Source organism: Cucurbita pepo, chromosome 4 (assembly GCF_057944985.1).
Source record: "Cucurbita pepo subsp. pepo isolate OVF chromosome 4, ASM5794498v1, whole genome shotgun sequence".
Classification (NCBI taxonomy): Eukaryota; Viridiplantae; Streptophyta; class Magnoliopsida; order Cucurbitales; family Cucurbitaceae; genus Cucurbita; species Cucurbita pepo.
In genome coordinates, this window is record NC_141801.1 from 1,546,039 (window position 1) to 1,568,437 (window position 22,399).

The following is a 22,399-nucleotide window of genomic DNA, read 5'->3' on the forward strand; positions in this document are numbered from 1 at the left end:
TAAGTCGGTTGATTTTTATTTTTGTATCACGGATCTTTTTCACGGTATATTAGAACTTGGAAAATGAAAGTAAAAAATAAAAAATTCATAATCAAACTTAGATTTTTTTTAGAATTTCGCACAAGCAAATTCTTGAGAGTTAGAATTAAAATGTATTAAACCAAGGCTTAAATTGTTACTTATGAGTCATCAAATCGAATGCACGAATAAATAAAGAAAATTTGAAATTTAGAGATAATTATAACTTATTCCATGTACCTATTTTGAAACTTTTAAAATTCAATATAAAAATTCGGGAGTAAATGTGATGATGTAACTAGCCAAAATAGAAAATAATGCATTTTAGATTAAAAATTAATAAAATTTTAATCAAATTTACAGAACATTATGGAAGGTGTGGTTTTAGCAAATATTTTCAACCCTAATAAAAAATAATGCATATAAGACTTGTTGAAACTTTTTTTTACGAATGAATTATCGAGTCGATTGATCAAATTTAGATGCGGTTGTTGTTTCGTAGTGATACAAACTCTACCCATTACTACCCGCATCGGGGCACCATAGCATGTCGTGAGCAAGAGAGATACACTAGAAGTAACCACTCCTTAATCGTTGGTTATGTCGTGTTGCTTACAATTGAGGGGGCTGATCACAAACGCTACAAATATAAGAGCGATCCAAGCCAAAGAAGGCAAAGATGAATAAATTATACTTAATTTTTCACAAACGTTTCAAATAAATTATTTTAATAGAAATTGAAAGTCTGTCACAATGAAACACTTTTCTTTCACGTTCAATTTTGGCAAACACTACAAATCAACAAATTTAGAGTCCGTTTTTTAAACATTTATGAAATATTAATATTACAACTTTTGAAAAATAAAACGAGAAAGGTCGGGATGTTTTTTTTATTGTAATTTAATTATAAAAATATTGAATTAGAATATATAAATATATATATATATATATATAAGCCAAATGGAAACCATGGGCAGTTAAGACGTTACATAACGAAATTATTTGTTTGTGGTGTATGCATTATATTATTGTTTATTTGTTTGAAATTGGAAGCAACAATAAAAACTAAAATCCCCCATGCAAATCTCTTGCCCACCATTTGTACTCCTTATTCAAATCCCTTTTCCCTCCTCCTCGATCACTCATGGATTCCTTCAAGAAATCTCTCAAACCCAATGGACCTTTCAAGCATTCCAGGAAGATTTCTGCTGGCGGAGCTGGAAGCGAAATCAATCAGGAGGAGCTCCCCATTCTTCTCGATCACCAACCTTCTGATCAGCATAATCGCCATAAGGTTCGTCGACCAGCCAACGACGGCGAACCTTCTGGACACAATGAGGTCATTCTCAAGGTCGATGATGGCGGTTCTTCGGCTGTCTCAAGATCGCAGGAGTCTGCCGGCTATGGCGGGAAGGTTTGGCGGGAATCTAGGTATGACTTCTGGAGTAATAATGATGGAATTGGAACTGGAGGAAGTGCGAGTTGGGCTAGTGGTGCGAGAGCGAGTGATAGTGGTGATAGAAATGAGGGATTTGAATTTGTGAGGCGTGGGAATGGTACGGATGATCCGCCGACGAAGCTGATTGGTGATTTTCTTCATAAGCAGAAAGTTAGAGGCGAAACGACTTTGGATTTGGATCTGGAAATGGAGGAGTTGCGGCTTGATAGGACTAAAACTCCGATGATGGACTCGCCGTTGAGTCGGGCTTCGAAGGATCTTAAAGTTTCGTTTCAACATGACTCGACTGAAATATCGAGCAATGAATCGGTTCGACGGCGGTATAAAGAGTTCCGTGAAATGCAAGAAGAGAGCAAAAGAGGTCAGCCGTCATGGCATCAATCGCACCATGAACATGGCGGATCTTCCATCTCTGGTGTTCAGAACGACTCTGTTGCTGAAGCTATGAGAAGCGCATCTAACTTGTCTTTTCAGAGCACTCTTTCGTTGCATAGGAAATCTCATTTGCTGAAGGCTAAAGGCAAGTCGAGATTGACAGATCCGCCGGCAGAACCAGACCGGCTCTCCGGCCTCGTTAATAAATCGGGACAGCTCCGATCAGGGTTTCTCGGCAGGACTGACGATGAGGAGGACGACCCTTTTCTGGAGGAGGATTTTCCAGACGATTTCAGAAGGGGTAAGCTCGATGCTCTAACTGTGCTTCAATGGATCAGTTTGTTTCTAATCACTGCTGCTTTAGTTTGCACACTTTCTATTCGCCATTTGAGAGAAAATAGCTTATGGGAATTTAGTATATGGAAATGGGAGGTGATGGTTTTGGTACTGATTTGTGGGCGATTGGTATCTGGTTGGGGGATTGGAATTGGAGTATTTTTCATTGAGAGGAATTTTCTTTTGCGTAAGAAGGTTCTGTATTTCGTTTATGGCATTAAGAGGCCAGTGCAGAATTGTCTATGGTTAGGCCTTGTTCTAATCGCTTGGCATTTGTTGTTTGATAAGCGAGTTAAGAATCAAACCAACAGCGATATACTCGATTACGTGAGGAAAAGTTTAGTGTGTCTCTTGTTAAGCACATTGATTTGGCTAGCTAAGACCCTGATGCTGAAGGTGCTTGCATCTTCCTTCCATGTGAGCACATACTTCGATCGAATTCAGGAATCGTTGTTTAACCAATATGTAATCGAGACGCTTTCGGGGCCACCGCGGATTGAGCTTCAGAAGAGTGAGGAAGAACAGAAGAAAATTGCAGATGAAGTTCAAAGACTACAGAGTGCAGGAGTTCCCGTACCCCCAGATCTAAGGGCAGCAGCTTTATCTTCTATAAAGAGTGGTGAAAGGGTAAGAAGCAATGTGGCGAGCCAGAGAAGTTTGCGTGGAAAAGATCCCAAACTCTCAAGGGTATCTACCAAAAATGGAAGTGAAGGGATAAATATTGACCACTTGCACAAGCTAACTTCGAAGAATGTATCTGCTTGGAATATGAAGAGGTTGCTGAAAATAGTTAGATATGGAAGTATTACCACACTGGATGAGCAGATACAGGGGCCGTCTCTTGATGATGAATCTACTACTACTGAGATCAAAAGTGAACGCGAGGCAAAGGCTGCTGCTAAGAAGATTATTCAGAACGTGGCTCGGCCCGGGTTCAAGTATGTCGTTTTCATTCATATTCTGCTTCCTTTGTGTGTATATGATCCTTTGAGACCAACCCTCATAGTAGTAGGGAACCATTAGGCTCTAATGGAAGCACTAGAAGTTTTGCACCGAATATTTTAGGTTCAATTTAAAGTTTAGTTCTTGAACTTTCATGCTTATATCAATTTGGTTCCTAAACTTTAAGAAGTGTTTAATAGGTCCCTAAAGATTTGTTCACGATAGTCGCATAACGTAGTTCTTTCAAAATGATTGCAGGTACATATACCTGGACGACTTGATGCGGTTCATGAAAGAAGAAGAGGTTCTTAAAACACTTAGTCGGTTTGAGGGAGCAACTGAGACCCGGAGGATAAGCAAGTCTGCCTTGAAAAATTGGGTGGTAAGAATGTAGAACTGGTTTCAAAAAACGTTCCTTGTTCCTTCTCTTTTGTTAGTGCCATTGTCATTACTACTAATAAATGAAGTTTTTGTGATAAAGAAGTGGCTGCCATTGAGTGCTATCTGCTATGAATTTAGTTGAGAAATTCAGTTTTGCATTCAGATAATGAAAACCATTGTAGCCAGAAATTTTAATGAGCTGCAACGATTCAAATGCCATGTCTGAAGTACTGTTTAGGAATCACGACCCTCCACAATAGTATGATATTGTCCACTTTGAGTATAAGCTCTCATGGCTTTGGCTTTGGTTTCTCCCAAAAGGCCTCGTACCAATGGAGATAGTATTCCTTACTTATAAACTCATGATCAACCCCTTAATTAGCGGTGGTGGGACTTCTCTCCCAACAATCCTCAACATACTGTTCATTCTGTTCTGAATCTAGTTTTCGTGTTTTAGTGTTTTAGCATTTTCGCCTCCTATATTTGACATCACGATATATCCTTCTTTTCCAGGTCAATGCCTTCAGAGAACGTAGAGCCCTTTCTTTAACACTGAATGATACCAAAACAGCTGTTGAGAGACTTGGCCTTGTGGTGAATGTCATATTCAGCATCTTTATAATAGTTTTATGGATTATATTACTAGGAATTGCCTCCAGAAAAGTCATCCTCTACATTAGTTCTCAAATAGTGCTTGTGGCATTCATTTTTGGGAACACTCTAAAGAACATATTTGAAGCAATCATCTTCTTGTTTGTCATGCATCCGTTCGACGTCGGAGATCGATGTGAAATCGATGATATTCAGGTGTGCTCATTTGTTTTGCTTTTTAACATAACATAACTATTGTTCTTCTGAACCTTGGACCTTATATTACCATCCCAATGAAAGTGTAGATGGTTGTAGAGGAAATGAACATCTTGACTACTGTGTTCTTGAGACACGACAACCTGAAGATTATTGTCCCAAATAGTGTTCTTGCAACCAAAGTGATCCACAACCACTACCGTAGTCCGGACATGGGCGAATTTATTGAAATCTGTGTCCATATAATGACGCCACTTGAGAAAATTACGGCCATGAAACAGAGAATCATAAGGTATGTTAGCTGTAATGTAAAAGAATATAACATTGCTTCCTGCCTGTGTGACATAGACATAGACTGTGATATCCCACGTTGGTTGGGAAGGAGAATGAAACACCCTTTATAAGGGTGTGGAAACCTTTCCGTAGCAGACGTGTCTTAAAGCCTTGAGGAGGAAGCTCAAAAGGGAAAGCCCAAAGAGGACAATATCTATTAGCGGTGGGCCTGGGCCATTACAAATGGTATCAGAGCCAGACACGGGGCGATGCGCCAACGAGGAGGCTGTTCCCCGAAGGGGAGTAGACTCGAGACGGCGTGCTAGTAAGGACGCTAGGCTCCGAAGGGGATGGATTTGGTGGGAGTCCCACATCGATCAGAGAAAGGAACGAGTGCTAGCGAGGGCCCTGAAGGGGGGGTGGATTGTGATATTCCACATTAGTTGGGGAGGAGAACGAAACACCCTTTATAAGAGTGTGGAAACCTTTCCCTAGCAGACGTGTTTTAAAGCCTTGAGGGGAAGCCCGAAAAGGAAAGCCCAAATAGGACAGTATCTGCTAACAGTGGGCCTGGAACATTACATAGACATATGTCATTACTATCTATATTGTTCTTCTGTTTTGCTGCTTCTACAGTTACATTGAATCCGACAAAGAACACTGGTGTCCTTCCCCAATTATTTTGATGAAGGATATAGATAGCGCAGACAAATTGGCCATGTCAATTTGGCTGTCACACACAATGAACCACCAAGACATAAGGGAAAGATGGGCCCGGAGATCCGTCGTGGTCGAAGAGGTATTGAAGATCTGTCAAGAGTTCGACATTACACCGTCTCTCGTCCCGCCACCGTGATCGAACTTCCTCTGCAAGTTGAACAGCAACACACAACAAGGCTTCACTTTCACCCTCTCTCGGATATATGTTTTTTCCTGCTATGCCTATGCCAAATACATTATACAGATTCACCAATCATCTTTCTGAGGAGAAGACAAGACACTAAATGCTCTAGAAACCTTTTTCAAATATGACCGTGTTTCGAATCGCAGATAGATCGGTAAACATATTTCGTTACACTGATCGAGAATGTCCATAGAGACCGAGAAAGTCGAGAGGAAGTGAACTATCTATTAGCAAGAGTTGTTTGAGTTTGAGTTTGAGTTTGTTTTTAGTTGAAGATGTTCAAAACATCATTGTACTGATATACTAACTTGTACAATAGATATCCTTTTGTTAGGAACTCAGGTGTTTATATCCATGTCAAATTGTAAAGTGTTTGCAAGAAGGCACTCATGAACTATATGTGTCCTTCATTTTATGTACCTATATGAAAGGAGAAGATAATACAGTTACATTATAGAGATATCTTGGAATAATAATTGTGACCGCCCGAGCCTACTGTTAGTAGATATTGTCTGTTTTGGTCCGTTACGTATTACCATTAGCTTCGTAGTTTTAAAACGTGTCATCTGAGAGATGAGGTTTCCGCACCTTTATAAGGAATGTTTCATTCTCCTTTCTAACTAATGTGGAATCTCACAGTAATTGAGATGCATTGTGGAGCTCATCGTTCCCTTCTCCAACTGATGTGGGATCTCACAATAATTGAGAAGCATCGTGGAGCTCATGGTTCCCTTCTCCAATTAATGTGGGATCTCACAGTAATTGAGATGCACCGTGGAGTTCCTCTTCCCTTCTCCAACTGACGTGGGATCTCACAGTAATTGAGATGCATCATGAAGCTCGTCGTTCCCTTCTCAAACTGACGTGGGATCTCATAGTAATTGAGATGCATCGTGGAGTTCCTCTTCCCTTCTCCAACTGACGTGGGATCTCGCAATAATTGAGATGCATCGTGGAGTTTATCGTTTCCTTCTCTAACTGATGTGGGATCTCCCAGTAATTGAGATGCATCGTGGAGTTTATCGTTTTCTTCTCTAACTGATGTGGGATCTCCCAGTAATTTGAGATGCATCGTGGAGTTGATCGTTCCCTAATCCAACTGATGTGGGATCTCGCAATAATTGAGATGCATCGTGGAGTTGATCGTTTCCTTCTCTAACTGATGTGGGATCTCCCAGTAATTTGAGATGCATCGTGGAGTTGATCGTTCCCTTCTCCAACTGATGTGGGATCTCACAGTAATTGAGATGTATCGTGGAGTTCATCGTTCCTTTCTCCCAGTGATGTGTGACCTCATAGTAATTGCAAAGTGTGTGATCTCATAGTAACTGAGATGCATCGTGGAGTTTAGCAGGGAAGAGTATTAGAAGCTCAAACAACATATCTCACACGACTAATATAAATAAGGATCCATTATACTATACTTTTCAAATAATAAACAAACAAAAAATTGAAAGTAAACATTATATATATATATATATATATATATATATATTTTTTTTTTTTTGAGTTTTAATGTCTTAACAAAAAAAAAAAAAAAAAAGAAAAAAAAAAGCGAAAATTTTCAGGTAGAGAGTTTAAGTATATCACTGTCTGGCAGCGAACGAGAGCTTGGCGGCAATCGTGTACTGACGCATAAGCAATTCGAAAAATGGAGGGAACACCAAGACCTTGAGCACTAGCGAAGCGTCAGCCATGGCGAATCTCTCCAGTCTGGTTCACGAGCTTCGAGAACGTATAGCAGCTTCTTCCTCCACTCCTCCTAATCGTTCCGATGACGTAGGTGTCGAAGTCCGATTTCGCGCCGTCCTTCCCAATCTCCTCCACGCTTACGTCGTTCCTTCTTCTTCAGGTTCCATTTTCTGCTTCTTCGCTCGTCTTCAAATGCTCATTCTGTCTTTCTCGTTTTGAATCGCATGAAATCATCTGGTTTAACTAAATTGAGCGAATGAGTTGTTCGTTTGTGGCATGTTGTTTGTTACTAACTTGCACTTTGGTTGGAGGAAGTAGTATTGGAGAAATGCACTTGCTATTATCTGCTATATTTTGCTGCGTTTCTTTCTTGATAATGTGAATCCGAATTCCATTTCTGTCTCTTGCAGTGAATGAGAGAGAAGTGGTTGCCGTGTTGAAACTCCTCTCACACACTGCGAGGAATTTTCCTGGTGTTTTTTACCATGGAAAGGCTAGCGCCGTTTTGCCTGTGGTTGGTCGGATATTACCTTTTTTTGCGGAGCCCGCTATCCAGTCAGTAATATGTGTTATTTTTTCCTTCTTTAGTTTTCTTTTGATCTAGTTGGTCGGGTCATGTTTTCTCGTGTGCCTCTGTCTTTTACTAATCTTACAGAAATTACTCCTAATCCCAGAGCACGATATGGAGTCATTTTTGAAACCGTTGGTTCCCTTTTATCCTTGCTTCGTACTGGAGCACGGGACGCATACCGTCAGTTTTTTCTCGATGCCATGTTAGTTGTTGAAGGTAAGCAGGAGCTTTATGCATAAAAAAAATTTCCTGTATAAACATGACCTACTTTTTGTTTGTGTTTGTCATAATCCGCTTTAGCATTGGTTGAATTACATGAAAGGTACAGCATTTGGATATTAAAAACTGTGGCCATGTATTTAGTTACAGGTTGATTGCTGCTTTGCGTCAACTGGGGTATGTTACATTGCCTATGAGATGCATGGATTGTGATTAAACGATTTAAAAAGTTTTAGTAAACTCTCAGCTGTTAGTTACATGCGGTAGTTTATTTGAACCCATGAACAATATTGAAGTATTCTTCATTTTAGGAGCAATGGCTCCCTAACTCCATTTTTCTTGCAGCATGAAAAAATAAAAACTTTGCCAGAGATGTACTTTCCACCGTACGTCCTCCCCAGGCCTTTAGCTTTTGGCTAGGGTGGGGGCGTTTTGACTTCTCATTTGTCTTGTTTCTTTGGATTGCCCTTGGAAATTATGTTTTCCCTTTTTACAGTGTCTTTGTATATGAAAGATTGTCTTCTGCAAATTAATTTTCCCCTAAATTTTTAACTGCACATGCAACACGTTGTAGTTCATTGTTTGAGGTAGCTCACATTCTCTATCCTGATGCAGATATTTTGTACATTGCATCACTTGGCACTGATACTGCAAGCTTTGGGGATTCCAGAAGAGTCAATTTGAATTGTTTCTCTGAATCTCTGAAGGGAATCTTTGAGGATCCCGATCATCTTGGGGATCTTCCAGAAGTCAACAGACCAACTGATGGCTCTGGTATTTTGATCAATCTGACGGGGAAAAAGAGGTGGCAGCCTTTTGTTACTTGGATTATTAAGCTTCTTGGTAAATGCTTGGCTGAGGGAACCGTGTACGTTGAAGGGCTTATCAGTATGTCAGATGTTTCAGCAGCATGTTCTTTGTTATGTTATGGAGATGCCGATTTGCAAATGGTAAATGGATAGTGTATTGGTTGCAACTGGAAAGTTGAAGTTTACGACTTTGTTATTAAAATTCCTCTTCTAAATAGTTTCCTTTTATTTTCTTTTATGATATTCATATTCTCACAGTAGCCTGGAATTTAATTTTTTTTGGAAGGCATGCTTTGATTTTGCACGCATTGTTGGATTGGTGATAGATGACGTCGTTCCTTATCAGCCTTTAATCCAGTCAATATCTACTATATTAAGTGAAGACAAACAGGGGCTTCCTATATTTAGGTATGTGTCGAATAAAAGAACGTGAAAAGTTGGCAATATAACTATTGGAGAGGGGAATATTATTTCCTCATGCTGCTTATCTTTCATTTTAGTTTGCCTATGGGTTCCTTTATTTTGTTATGTTCTTCACACTCTGTTTATAAAATCTTTTTCCAAGTTTATAGGGGATATAGTGTACAGCGGTTAGTTTGCAGTAGGAAAACTATAAAAGTAGTGTACAGATTATTAGAGAAGAATATATATTTTTCACATGTTAACAAAACTAAAGATCGTAAATCATCATTTTCTCCTTGTTCAGATTTCTTTCGTCTAGAATAGCTCAATCCTTATTTTAAGTTAACTCTTCCATGGGTTGTGCCATGGTGAGCAAAAGGAGAAGTTGAAAAGTACGATGTGTTTGAGGTTTTGACTCCAATCACTTGCTTAGTATAATATATTTTTTTGATGTTCAAATGCTCTAGTCTAGGGTTGAGCAATTATACCGTGATTTCAATCAGGATTTGCTTTAGTTTGCCTTCACACAACAAGTAAAAGAAAGCCTAGTCGTTTATTTCATGAAATTTAAGCTTCTTTTAGTTCTGTCAGTGCTCTGTGAATTAGTTAATATTTGTGCCTTTTTTCCCGCTGGCAGAATGACTGCTTCTTTAGGTAAATAGCAGCTAACCTATGTCATGAAGGCACTTTTTAGTAACATGTTTCTAACAGCGATTTAGTTTATTTACTCTGGCATTGTAATGCTTTGATAATTTGGCAGGAACGCATTATATGATGCTTCTATTGGAGATTGTCTTACTGTGCTATACTCCAACTGTTGCGATGATGTTGTCAAGCTAACTGCTGCAGACATGGTTGGCATATTTTCACAGTCCCTTTGGAGAACCAAGAGCATGGAGCTCAAGGTTAATTCACATTCCTAATGTCATTACTAGCAAAAATTGAAAGTTCTGACATGGTTTGTCACATTCATGATTGCTGATGGTTTTTAGGAGCTTACTGGAAGGGATCTCAAATTAATTTTCACCTTTATATTTTGCATTTTTTAGGTTTCATTATGCAATGCATACATAAGGATTGCTAAAATCTGCCCTTCTCATATCTGGAGGCCTGAAATACTCGTTGATATGCTTTCTTTTCCAGAACCTTGCTTTGCTCTGATAGATTGCTTCCAAGCAGCTCTATCTATTCTTGGTCCTGATTATGTTGGAGGGTCTTTACCTGGCTTGGGTTTGTCAGAATTGAGCAACAAATCAATTGAAAACTCAAGAGTTGGAGAAAAGAGATGCTTAGAGGATTTGGACACTGTTAAGAACAAAAAAATGAAGGTTGATGGAGAAATTGTGAGCTCTGAAGCTGATATACTGGTTGAATGCAAGAAGCCTCACATCAAAATATGTGAAACTGATGTGACTTATGCAAATAATTTGCATAATTTACTTGTTTCATTTGTTGGATGTTCAAGAGCTTCGTCTATCAGAGCTGATGGTCTAAGACCAGAAGTTTCATTAACATCTCTTAGCATGCTGTGCATTGCATTCTGTCGTCACCCTGAAACTCATTTGTCCCAGGTCATATTTAAGGAGATGGTTTCATGGATTCCCTGGATATACAAGCAGGTAGCTTGATTTACTTTTTGTGAATGCTCCTAGATGTTTATTAGATGACCTAGTTTTCCTGTCCTATTATTAAAATTGAGACTTATTTCTAGGCAAAGCAAGGAAGCTTGATTTCTCTTGATCTATCCACATTTCTTGAAGGAATTCACAACATGCTTCTTTTACCAAGTAAGGCAATTGTTCAGTTGTCATGTTAAATTTTTCGAAGTTTTGTATTTGGCAGATGATTGCAACATTTCAGTTTGTCAATAGGTGCTAACCACTTGCAATATGTTGCTATCGGTGCCTGCATGCTTTTATATTTTTGCCATACACGAGAAATTCATAAAAGATGAATAGTGATTGTATTTTTCAGGTGGCTCACGATCTAGATATAAAATTAGGAGCAATTTGAATTTTGGTATATTTGAGCTATCGTGGCCTTCTTTTCTGACCTCTCCCTATCTTTCTTTATCTTCTTAGAAACAATATTGAGATTATGCTTCATCTGAGAATTATTTCTGAATACTCATAGTTCCTTCTCTTTGTTGATGTAGTTGTGAGTGCTGACTATGCTATTTAATTGTATGATGTACAGCCCATGTATCTTCGTGTTTATTTTCACTCCTGTCTGGAAGTAATGATGAATGCACAGAAACTATGTCTGTGATACTTAAAGTTCCATGGACCCATTCAATCACCAGTTCTGAATCTTGCAAGCCATTGAAGACAAAATGCTTCTCTGTTCAGGTTGCATCCAAAGTTACTTCTATATTAAAGACTGAAACTGATCTTGAGGTCCTGGATTTGAGTCTTGTTGATGAAGATGATGAAGTTAGAATGGAAGCTGCCATTTCAATTCCAGTGATTGCTCTATGGACTGGTTTTGATAAGCTAACACAGTTATTTAGGAGGCTGGCGTAAGTTGAGCCTTTTCATTAGTGTACTGTTTCAGAGAAATTTATGATTAACTGAATTATCAATTTACAAAAGGCATGAGATCAAATAAGGAAATTGAATTTTGTGAAATATTATTATTTGCCAGCAAGAGATTCTGATTCTGAACTATTTTCTTCTTTGGCTTGACATTAAAGGTATGAACCGGTAGGTTAAGAAGAACTTGTCAGTGTACCAATGACCATCCTTTATGAAAGCTTCTAGACATTTGCGAATAATTACAAATTAGGTGTAAATTGTAGATTTTGGACACTAGTGTACTTTTTTCATGGAAGCCAAAAGCTGCTATACAGTCCAGAGAAAGAAAGTTGTTGGTATAGAAAGAAAGTGAAAAGGAAATCCAAACAAGGAAAGTATAAGATATGATTGATATTGCAATGATATTAGATTTGATTCTACTGGTTTTTATATGCAAACTTTATAGGCGATACCTGTTGCTTAAATTCTCATGTTTATTACTCATTTGAATTACAGGATCTTGCAGGGAGAAATGCATGACAAAGTTAAGAAAATTATCCCAGTTTCTCTTGGGTTTTTGTCATGCCTTTATGGATCTTGCCATTCGGTAGATGGTCAAAATATGAGCAGGTGCAAATTATTTTTAAATACAAACAGCGATAGATGCTGCCAGACAGTGGACTATATGCTTCAGGGATTTTGGTGTTCAAAGTGTGATCAGTCTGTTCTGCATGATCATAAACTTTATACAAACATAATTGAGCCACCTCACTGTTACCCAAAAATGAATTTGGATTGTGATGTTGTCCATTTGATGTCGATGTTCTTTAAACTTCTTTTTGATGAGTCGTCAGAAGAGGTTCAAGTTTCTTGTGTGGAGACTTTTGGACGCATTCTGGTCCATGGGACTAGGAATGTTCTACTTCAAACAAGGACTGATTGGCTTAAATGTATTGAGTTTTTGCTTCTTAACAGAAAAAAAGCAATAAGAGAAGCATTCTGCCTTCAAATTAGTTCCTTACTCGAGGACCAAGTACTGAGTTGCCTTTTCCCGGAAGAAAACTTCTTAAACAAAAGGAAAGAGATAATGTTTTTGGACTTTATTAAACAAGCAATGGTACCAACTACAGATCCCCAAATTCTCGACACTCTACTAGAATCTGTAGCAAACCTCATGACTGCAGTTGATATTCACAGTGATTTTTTTTCTCGTTCTCTTTTATTGTTGGTTGATCATCTTGACAATGCACAAATAACAGTGAGGATGAGTGCCTCAAGGTCAATCCACAATGCTTGCCGTTTTCATTTTAATGGGAAATTTGAATTAATCTTTTCAAAAGTTGTCCATCTTCGGAATGAGCTATTTGATTATCTCTCCACGGGACTTGTTAGCCGTCCAAAAATTGTACAAGAATTTGCAGAAGCTGTTTTGGGAGTTGAAACTGAAGTATTTGTTAAGAAAATGATTCCCGTTGTTCTTCCAAAGCTGGTGGTCTCTCATCAGAATAATGATCAAGCTGTCGAATCATTATATGAATTAGCTAAATGTGTGGACACTGATATGGTGACGTTGATAGTCAATTGGTTGCCAAAAGTTCTTGCCTTTGTTCTCTACCAAGCGAATGGGAAGGAGTTACTTTCTGCCTTGGAATTTTATCATGCGCAGACTGGTTCAAATCAGGAAGAGATTTTTGCAGCTGCATTACCTGCTCTTTTAGATGAACTAGTATGCTTTGTGGATGGTGGAGATTCAGATGAAGTCAGTACAAGGTATATAGCGTCAAATTACTCATGATTTTGCATTGGAGTTTGGAATTAGATTTTCTAAAATTCATCTGTTTTCGCTTATCGATTGAAACTTTGCCTATTTTCCTTCCTACTTTACCTATTTGCTCGGACATTTGTCAGCTTGTTTGTTGTCCAAAAGATGTCTTGTTTCCTTTCTATTAGGTGTGATGGGTTTTGAAGTGCCATTTAGGTATATTTAATTCTAGAACTTGTTTAGTGTTCCTCCTTGGTTTCTGTTTCTATCGTGTTTTTTTTTTGTTTGTTTTTAATCAGTCTTCATTTTGTAGGTTAGCAAGAGTTCCAGAGATGATATTACAAGTTGCTAGAATTCTCACTGGTGGGGACGATCTTCCAGGATTTTTGAGAAATCATTTTGTTGGTCTCCTCAACAGCATCGATAGGAAAATGCTCCATGCAGAGGATGTTTGCTTGCAGAAACAAGCTCTGCAACGTATTGAAATGCTGATAAAATTGATGGGTTCTCATCTTAGTACCTATGTTCCGAAACTAATGGTTCTACTTATGCATGCTATTGGGAAGGAAGTACTGCAAAGTGAAGGTCTCATTGTCTTGAATTCTTTTATCCAACAATTGGCTAAAGTATCACCATCTAGCATCAAGTATGTGATTTCTCAAGTCTTTGCTGCTCTTGTGCCTTTCCTGGAGAGAGATGAAACTTCCATTCATTTAGATATGGTGGTTAAAATTTTGGAAGAACTTGTTTTAAAAAATAGGAGTATACTAAAGGCGCATATTCGCGAATTCCCTCCATTGCCTCATATTTCTTCTCTGACGGAGGTGAACAGAGCTATACATGAAACTCGTGGGTCAATGACTCTAAAGGATCAGCTGCGAGATTTTGTTGATGGCTTAAATCATGAGAACTTGAATGTGAGATACATGGTGGCATGTGAACTGAGCAAGTTGCTGAACATGAGAAGCAAGGAGGTTACAGCTTTTATAAGTGCTGAAGCGGATCCAGACATGGATGTTTTGAGCTCACTAATTTCATCCTTGCTAAGAGGTTGTGCTGAGGAGTCAAGGACTGCAGTGGGCCAGAGGCTGAAATTGGTTTGTGCTGATTGTCTTGGAGCACTAGGTGCCGTAGATCCTGCTAAAGTGAAGAGCTTTTCATGCCAACGATTTAAAATTGAATGCTCTGATGATGATCTAATCTTTGAATTGATTCACAAACATTTAGCTCGGGCCTTTAGAGCAGCACCAGATACCATTATTCAAGATTCAGCGGCATTAGCCATACAGGAGCTTCTAAAAATTGCAGGATGTAAAGCATCACTGGATGAAAATGCTGCTGCTTCAGAGTCACCATCGTTGAAAGACAGAGGTGCTTCAAAAACTGTCGCGTCTGATTCTTCAGATGGTGGTAATGCGATGAGTATGAGGGGTCAGAAATTGTGGGGACGCTTCTCTGATTATGTGAAAGAAATTATAGCACCTTGCTTAACCTCAAGATTTCAGCTCCCGAATGTGGCTGACTCTGCATTTGTTAGTTCAATATATCGGCCAGGTATGTCATTCAGAAGGTGGATATTCTTTTGGATAAAAAAGCTAACTGCGCATGCCACTGGGTCTCGTGCCAGTATTTTTCATGCTTGTCGAGGTATAGTACGGCATGATATGCAGACAGCTGTCTATCTGCTGCCTTATTTAGTTCTCAGTGCCGTTTGTCATGGTACAGTGGAGGCACGTCATGGCATAACAGAAGAAATTTTGTCTGTTCTCAATGCTGCAGCTGCAGAGAATGGCGTGGCTGTGATTAACGGAAATATTGGAGGGCAAAGTGATGTTTGCATTCAAGCTGTGTTTACTCTTCTTGATAATCTAGGACAGTGGGGGGACGACGTTGAGCGAGGATTATCACTTTCTCAATCTGGTCAGTCATCGTCTTCTAAGAGTTCGGTGGCCAAGTCAAAGGAATCAAGTTCAAATGCTCAAGTTGATCAGGAGCAACTCCTGGTTCAGTGTAGATATGTTTCACAGCTTTTGGATGCAATCCCAAAAATCACTCTTGCTAGGGCTTCCTTGAGCTGCCAGGCCTATGCTAGATCTTTGATGTATTTTGAGTCATATGTTCGAGGAAAATCTGGTTCTTTTAACCCTGCGGCTGAGAGAAGTGGCATCTTTGAGGACGAAGATATTTCATATCTCATGGAAATATATAGTTATCTCGATGAGCCTGATGGTATATCTGGCTTGGCATGTTTACGTAAATCCTTGAGGTTACAAGACCAACTTTTGATTACTAAAAAAGCTGGAAATTGGGCAGAAGTATTGACCTTTTGTGAACAAGCTTTGCATATGGAACCAAATTCTGTTCAGAGGCATTCAGATGTTCTTAATTGTTTGTTAAATATGTGTCACCTTCAAGCCATGGTTACTCATGTGGATGGTTTAATTACGAGGATTCCTCAGTACAAGAAAACATGGTGCATGCAAGGAGTGCAGGCAGCTTGGAGGCTTGGCAGGTGGGACCTGATGGATGAATACCTCACGGGAGCTGATGAAGAAGGTCTTCTTTGTAGCAGCTCTGAAAGTAATGCTTCTTTTGACATGGACGTGGCAAAAATTCTTCAGGCAATGATGAAGAAGAATAAGTTTTCAGTTTCTGAGAAAATTGCTCTATCCAAACAATCTCTGATTGCCTCTCTTGCTGCTGCTGGCATGGATTCTTACACACGTGCTTATCCATTTGTTGTGAAACTTCACCTTCTGAAAGAGCTCGAGGACTTCCATAACCTTCTTTTTAATGACTCTTTCTTGGAAAAGACATTCCGTGTGGATGATCAGGAATTTTCAGAAGTGATTCAAAATTGGGAGAATCGGCTGAAATTTACTCAGTCATCACTCTGGGCAAGAGAGCCACTTCTGTCCTTTCGAAGGTTGGTTTTTGGTGCTAGTGGTTTTGGTGCTCAAGTTGGGAACTGCTGGCTTCAGTATGCAAAGCTGTGTCGCTCTGCTGGTCATTTTGAAACAGCAAACCGTGCAATTCTTGAAGCTCAGGCTTCTGGTGCACCTAATGTTCATATGGAGAAGGCCAAGCTTTTATGGAGCACTAGGCGGTCAGATGGTGCTATCTCAGAATTGCAACAATCTCTTCTTAACATGCCTGTGGAAGTCATAGGTTCTGCTGCAATGTCTTCAATAACAAGCCTTTCCTTGGTTCCAATGAATCCAGCTTCTTTAATATGTGATACTCAAGCTTTGAATGAGAATAGAGATATTGCCAAGACTCTTCTCCTGTACTCGAGGTGGATACATTGCACTGGGCAAAAGCAAAAGGAAGATGTCATCAATCTTTATTCAAGAGTAAAGGAGCTACAGCCCAAGTGGGAGAAAGGATATTTTTTTATGGCTAGGTATTGTGATGAATTGCTTGCAGATGCCAGGAAACGCCAGGAAGAGAGTATTGAACAAGGTCCGAGAAAAGTCTCATCATCTTCTGCTGCTATTGGCTCTTCGAATATGAGTAACGAGAAGCCCTGGTGGTCTTATGTCCCTGATGTACTCTTGTTCTATGCGAAAGGACTTCACAGAGGTCACAAGAATCTATTTCAAGCACTTCCAAGATTGTTAACTTTGTGGTTTGACTTCGGGAGCATCTACCAAAGAGTTGGTTCGTCATCTAACAAGGATTTGAAAAGTGTTCATGGAAAGGTTCTAAATTTAGTTTGAAATGTCATTTTGATTTCCTTTCATCACATGAGGTGCACATTTTTTTATTACTATTATCAATTGTCACTTGTCTTTCTAGGTTCTGAGCATCATGCGAGGTTGTTTGAAGGATTTGCCTACGTATCAATGGTTGGCTGTACTGCCTCAGTTAGTTTCAAGGATTTGCCATCAGAATGAAGAAACTGTTCGATTGGTCAAACACATAATTACCTCTGTTGTTCGACAGTATCCTCAGCAAGCTCTTTGGATAATGGCCGCAGTTTCCAAATCCACCGTTCCTTCAAGACGAGAGGCAGCCATGGAGATCATCCAATCTGCAAAAAAAGATCGTAGTCAAGGAAATAGTGGGAACAATTTATTTCTTCAGTTTGCCAGTCTAATTGATCACCTAATCAAGTTGTGCTTCCATCCTGGTCAGCAAAGAGCGAGGAACATTAATATCTCTACGGAATTTAGCACATTAAAGAGAATGATGCCATTGGAGATTATTATGCCAATTCAACAATCTATGGTTGTTAATCTACCAAAATATGATGTGAATCTCACTGATTCACTGAGGTCTGACATCTTTTCTGCCACAGAGCTTCCTACAATATCAGGAATAGCCGATGAGGCTGAGATTCTTTCATCACTTCAGCGACCTAAGAAAGTATGGTGTTTTTTTCAGTGTTTTGACTTCTGCAATTTTTTTTTAATATATGCATCATGTTGTCTTTTTTACTTCTTGCCTGTTCAAGTTTCTTTCTATATTCTTTGCTGTGGAAGGACTTGTCGTGTCACTTCTTTCCTTCTAGAGATATTATTATAGTCTTTGTGCTGGGAATTTTATGTTTGGAAGTAGGATGTGTTAGGAATCACGAACCTCCACAATGATATGATATTGTCCACTTTGAGCATAAGCTCTCGTGTTTTTGCTTTTGGTTTTCCCAAAAGGCCTCATACCAATGGAGATAGTGTTCCTTATTAAATTCATGATCTTCCTCTTAATTAGCCAATGTGGGACTATTCCTCTCAATAATTCTCAACAATCCTCTCCTCGAACAAAGTACACTAAAGAGCCTCCCTTGAGGCCTCCTTCACTAGAGCTCTTGCACTACCTCCCATTAATCGAGACTCGATTCTTTCCGTGGAGCCCTCGAACAAAATACACCCTTTGTTCGACTTGAGTCCTTTGACGGCACCTTCGAGGCTCACAACTTCTTTGTTCGACATTTGAGGATTCTATTGACATGACTAAGTTAAGGGCATGACTCTGATACCATGTTAGGAATCACGAACCTCCACAATGGTGTGATATTGTCCACTTTGAGCATAAGCTCTCATGGCTTTACTTTTGATTTCCCCAAAAGGCCTCATATAGTGTTCCTTATAAATCCATGATCTTTCTCTTAATTAGCCGACGTGGGACTACTCCTCTCAATAATCCTCAACAGAATGTAGCTTTTCATCATAGTTTGTTACATTATTTAAGATACGCTGTAGAAGGTTGCTTCTTCTTCTTTCTTTCTTTATTTTTATAATTTTTGTAGAGCCACCATAGTTCAACTAGCCCATACAGCGCAGGTGAAGCAAGCAGAGAAATTTATATTCCCTGCTATGATCTCAATTTTAACTATGTAATTATATTGCTTCTTTGAATAGGTATAAAATAAAATTCTTTGGCTTCTTGGGCTTGTATATTAGTATAATTATTCGATGATTCGTGCCTTACTAACTTGACTGTAAACCCTTCTTTTGTTACAGATCATTCTGTTGGGTAGTGATGGTATTGAGCGGCCATTCCTCTGCAAACCAAAAGATGATCTCCGGAAGGATGCTCGCATGATGGAGTTCACAGCTATGATAAACCGTTTATTATCCAAATACCCAGAAAGCCGCCGGAGGAAGCTCTACATACGCACCTTTGCTGTGATACCTCTGACAGAGGATTGTGGTATGGTAGAATGGGTTCCTCATACTCGTGGTCTTAGACATATACTACAAGACGTATATATAACTTGTGGTAAGTTTGATAGGCAGAAGACAAATCCTCAAATTAAGCGAATATATGACCAATGCCAAGGTAAAATATCTGAAGATGAGATGCTGAAGACAAAAATTCTTCCTATGTTCCCTCCCATTTTCCATAGATGGTTTTTGAATACCTTTTCAGAACCAGCTGCTTGGTTTAGGGCGCGGATAGCTTATGCGCATACAACTGCAGTTTGGTCTATGGTTGGACACATTGTGGGGCTGGGTGATAGACATGGTGAAAATATTCTTTTTGATTCTACTACGGGTGACTGTGTTCATGTTGATTTCAGTTGTTTATTTGACAAAGGTCTGCAGCTTGAAAAGCCTGAACTGGTGCCTTTTAGGCTAACCCAGGTAAGAACTACATGATTTATATTTTAGCTTCCAGATAAACTTGCGCAATTTTTATATTCAAGAATTATGAGCAACCACCAATTTCTACTATTTGATGTAAGACCAGCCAAATTATACTTGGTTCAATATTTGTTATGCAGTCCATGTAGAAATTTTCATTAATAGAAGCTCTCCAAGATGCTATCATTGACGAATTTAGTTACTGTTTGCTTTTATCCATGGTATTTGTATCCCTAATTTTTGCTTTTCTCCTCCATGTTGCCATTTTACTATCAGAACATGATTGATGGATTAGGAATCACTGGATATGAGGGTGTTTTCTTGAGAGTTTGTGAAATTACTCTTTCTGTATTGAGGACTCATCGGGATACTTTGATGAGCATACTTGAAACTTTCATTCATGATCCACTCGTGGAGTGGACAAAATCTCACAAATCCAGTGGTGTTGAAGTTCAGAATCCTCATGCTCAGGTTTGGTTGTTTGTTCTTAGAATCTCTTCTTTAGTTGTTTGAACTACGTATTAAGTTTAAGAATTTGAAATTGATAGATTGTAAAATCTTTTTCTTATCCGCTTTTAACACATTGAATTGCTCATTCCTATCGCCATGCTCTTTTGATACTGTTACAGCGAGCCATCAGTAACATTGAGGATAGGTTACAAGGTGTAGTTGTTGGTGTTGGAGCTGCACCATCTTTGCCCCTTGCTGTCGAAGGTCAGGCTCGTCGATTGATTGCCGAAGCAGTCTCTCACAAAAATCTTGGGAAGATGTACATATGGTGGATGCCATGGTTTTAGATGAGATGAGGAATCACAAAAAGATCCCAAGCTTCTTTTCCCTTGACAAAGATCAAAGAATGGCTTTTCCAGTATTCTTCCAAATTTCCCCAACCTTCTTTTCTAGCGATCAATTTGGACGGACTTCTTGGAGAATGGAGGTAGTGTCTTTTTTTTTTTTTTTTTTTTTTTTTTTTTTTTAATTACAAAAGTATACATAGGTTAGTAGTGAGTATTTGAGCTAGCTTACATTTACTTTGTCAAATCTTGAAACAATTATTTGATCCTACAACATTAGATTGCAAAGCTTGTAGTATTTTAATATCTTAGGAAGGAGGCCTTAAAAGCTTCTTTACATTTTTTTTACTTGCTCCAGTGACTACTAGGTCAACCTAGGATAGTTAAGAGAGGTACAAAAACCTGCTGCGAAGTGAGTTCCAAGTTATATATGCCTAGGTATACATCGGTATGTCTGACGGCCAAAACAAATGTTAGTGTTATGATATGCATGCGAGTAAATTTAGAGGGATCCTTACTCGTGTACAGTACAGCTTTTAAGCACATTTTTGCCTTTACTAGAATAATGTACCTGCAAAAATTTCCTGAGTTCCTAAACCTGCCTGGTTGAGGATTAGGCTTGTTGAAAAGTGTTGGGTCCTACGTTGGCTAATTAAGAAGAAAATCATGGATTTATAAGTAAGAAATACATATCTAAGGGGAGGCTATTTGAGAGCTCCATAGGTCTCCCCCTAGCCTCGAAGGTGTAGTCAAAAGTGACTCAAGTGTCGAACAAATGATGTACTTTGTTCGAGGGCTCTAGAAAAGGGAGTCGAGCCTCGATTAAGGAGAGGCTGTTTGAGGACTATATAGTGTACTTCATTCGAGGAGAGGATTGTTGAGAATTGTTGGGAGGGAGTCCCACATTAGCTAATTAAGGGGAAAATCATGGGTTTATAAGTAAGGAATACATCTCTATTGGTATGAGATCTTTTGGGGAAATCAAAAGCAAAGTCATGCGAGCTTATGCTCAAAGTGAATAAATATCATACCATTATGGAGAATCGTGATTCTTAACAGACGTAAGTGTGCAAAAAGAGCCTTTGTTTCATCACAACTTTTTTCTGATAAAGTCAGCTTTACATAATAGTCAATAAGAGTCGTAATTAATAAAAAGCTCAAGGGATTGAGTTCGGAAGACTACCTACTTTAGATCTAATATCTTACAAATTACCTTACCAATCAAATCTGGTAGGATCAGACATTTGTCTCGTTATAATAGTTGAGGTACCCATGAATAAAAGAAAAAAAAAAAACCGTGTATTATAAGCTTGATGATGGACCTGCTAATTTTGGCTCAATCTAATCTTCACTGATTATTATTCTACAGGCTTTCTGATTAATGGGTGTATTAGAGACTAACAATGAAGCAAGCACTCTGTAAAGGATTCGGGTAAAATCTCTCATTCAAGTTCATGATTTCTCAAGCCATTTGCTATTATTACCCTCAAAGCTCAAAGGTCCATTACAACTGACTTTATACATTTTGGCTGTGATATTATATGCTGTCTTTGTGTAATGAGTTGCATGAATGGCCTTTTGAGTTTATTGTGCTTGATTTTGATTGTATATTTCAATTTCCATTTTGCTTGTTATCATGGGAGAGGTTTACATCTTTTGTATATCATCCTAAATGAGTGCTAGCAAACTGACCACTACCATAGTTCTTGATAATTTTGTGTACAATATTCATGGGAAGAAGCTCTTAAAATATTTGAATGAAGTTTCCTAAATATTTTAGGGTTGGAAACTCGGTAAAAACTCTCAAAGCTAATAGAGTATGAAGCGAGATTTTGCTAATTTACAGGGCTTAGTTGTAACGACCCAGATCCACCATTAGTAGATATTGTTCTCTTTAGGTTTTTCCTTTTGGGCTTTCCCTCAAGGCTTTAAAACGCGTCTGCTAGGGGAAGGTTTCCACACCCTTGTAGTAAATGGTGGTTTGTTCTCTTCCCCAACCAATGTGGGACATCACAATCCACCCTCCTTTGGGACCAGCGTCCTCGCTGGCACTCTT

General features: G+C 38.9%; 2 protein-coding genes across 2 annotated transcripts; both read left to right on the forward strand.

Moving 5' to 3' along the window:
• Positions 1-1,082: 1,082 nt before the first annotated feature.
• Positions 1,083-5,999, forward strand: LOC111792401 (mechanosensitive ion channel protein 6). Its single transcript, XM_023673825.2, has 5 exons — positions 1,083-3,126; positions 3,389-3,512; positions 4,025-4,318; positions 4,408-4,610; positions 5,228-5,999. Exons 1-5 carry the CDS (start codon positions 1,163-1,165, stop codon positions 5,445-5,447), a joined length of 2,805 nt encoding a protein of 934 aa, XP_023529593.2. The 5' UTR covers positions 1,083-1,162; the 3' UTR covers positions 5,448-5,999.
• Positions 6,000-7,047: 1,048 nt separating this feature from the next.
• On the forward strand, positions 7,048-21,980 carry ATR (Ataxia telangiectasia-mutated and RAD3-like protein). The gene is made up of 16 exons (XM_023673798.2): positions 7,048-7,347; positions 7,598-7,742; positions 7,862-7,974; positions 8,593-8,927; positions 9,073-9,194; positions 9,949-10,093; positions 10,238-10,807; positions 10,900-10,975; positions 11,385-11,706; positions 12,218-13,471; positions 13,777-17,164; positions 17,262-17,831; positions 18,926-19,549; positions 19,826-20,020; positions 20,179-20,486; positions 21,713-21,980. The coding sequence occupies exons 1-15, from the start codon at positions 7,191-7,193 to the stop codon at positions 20,344-20,346; spliced, it is 8,184 nt and encodes a 2,727-aa protein (XP_023529566.2). The 5' UTR covers positions 7,048-7,190; the 3' UTR covers positions 20,347-20,486; positions 21,713-21,980.
• The last annotated feature ends 419 nt before the right edge of the window (positions 21,981-22,399 follow it).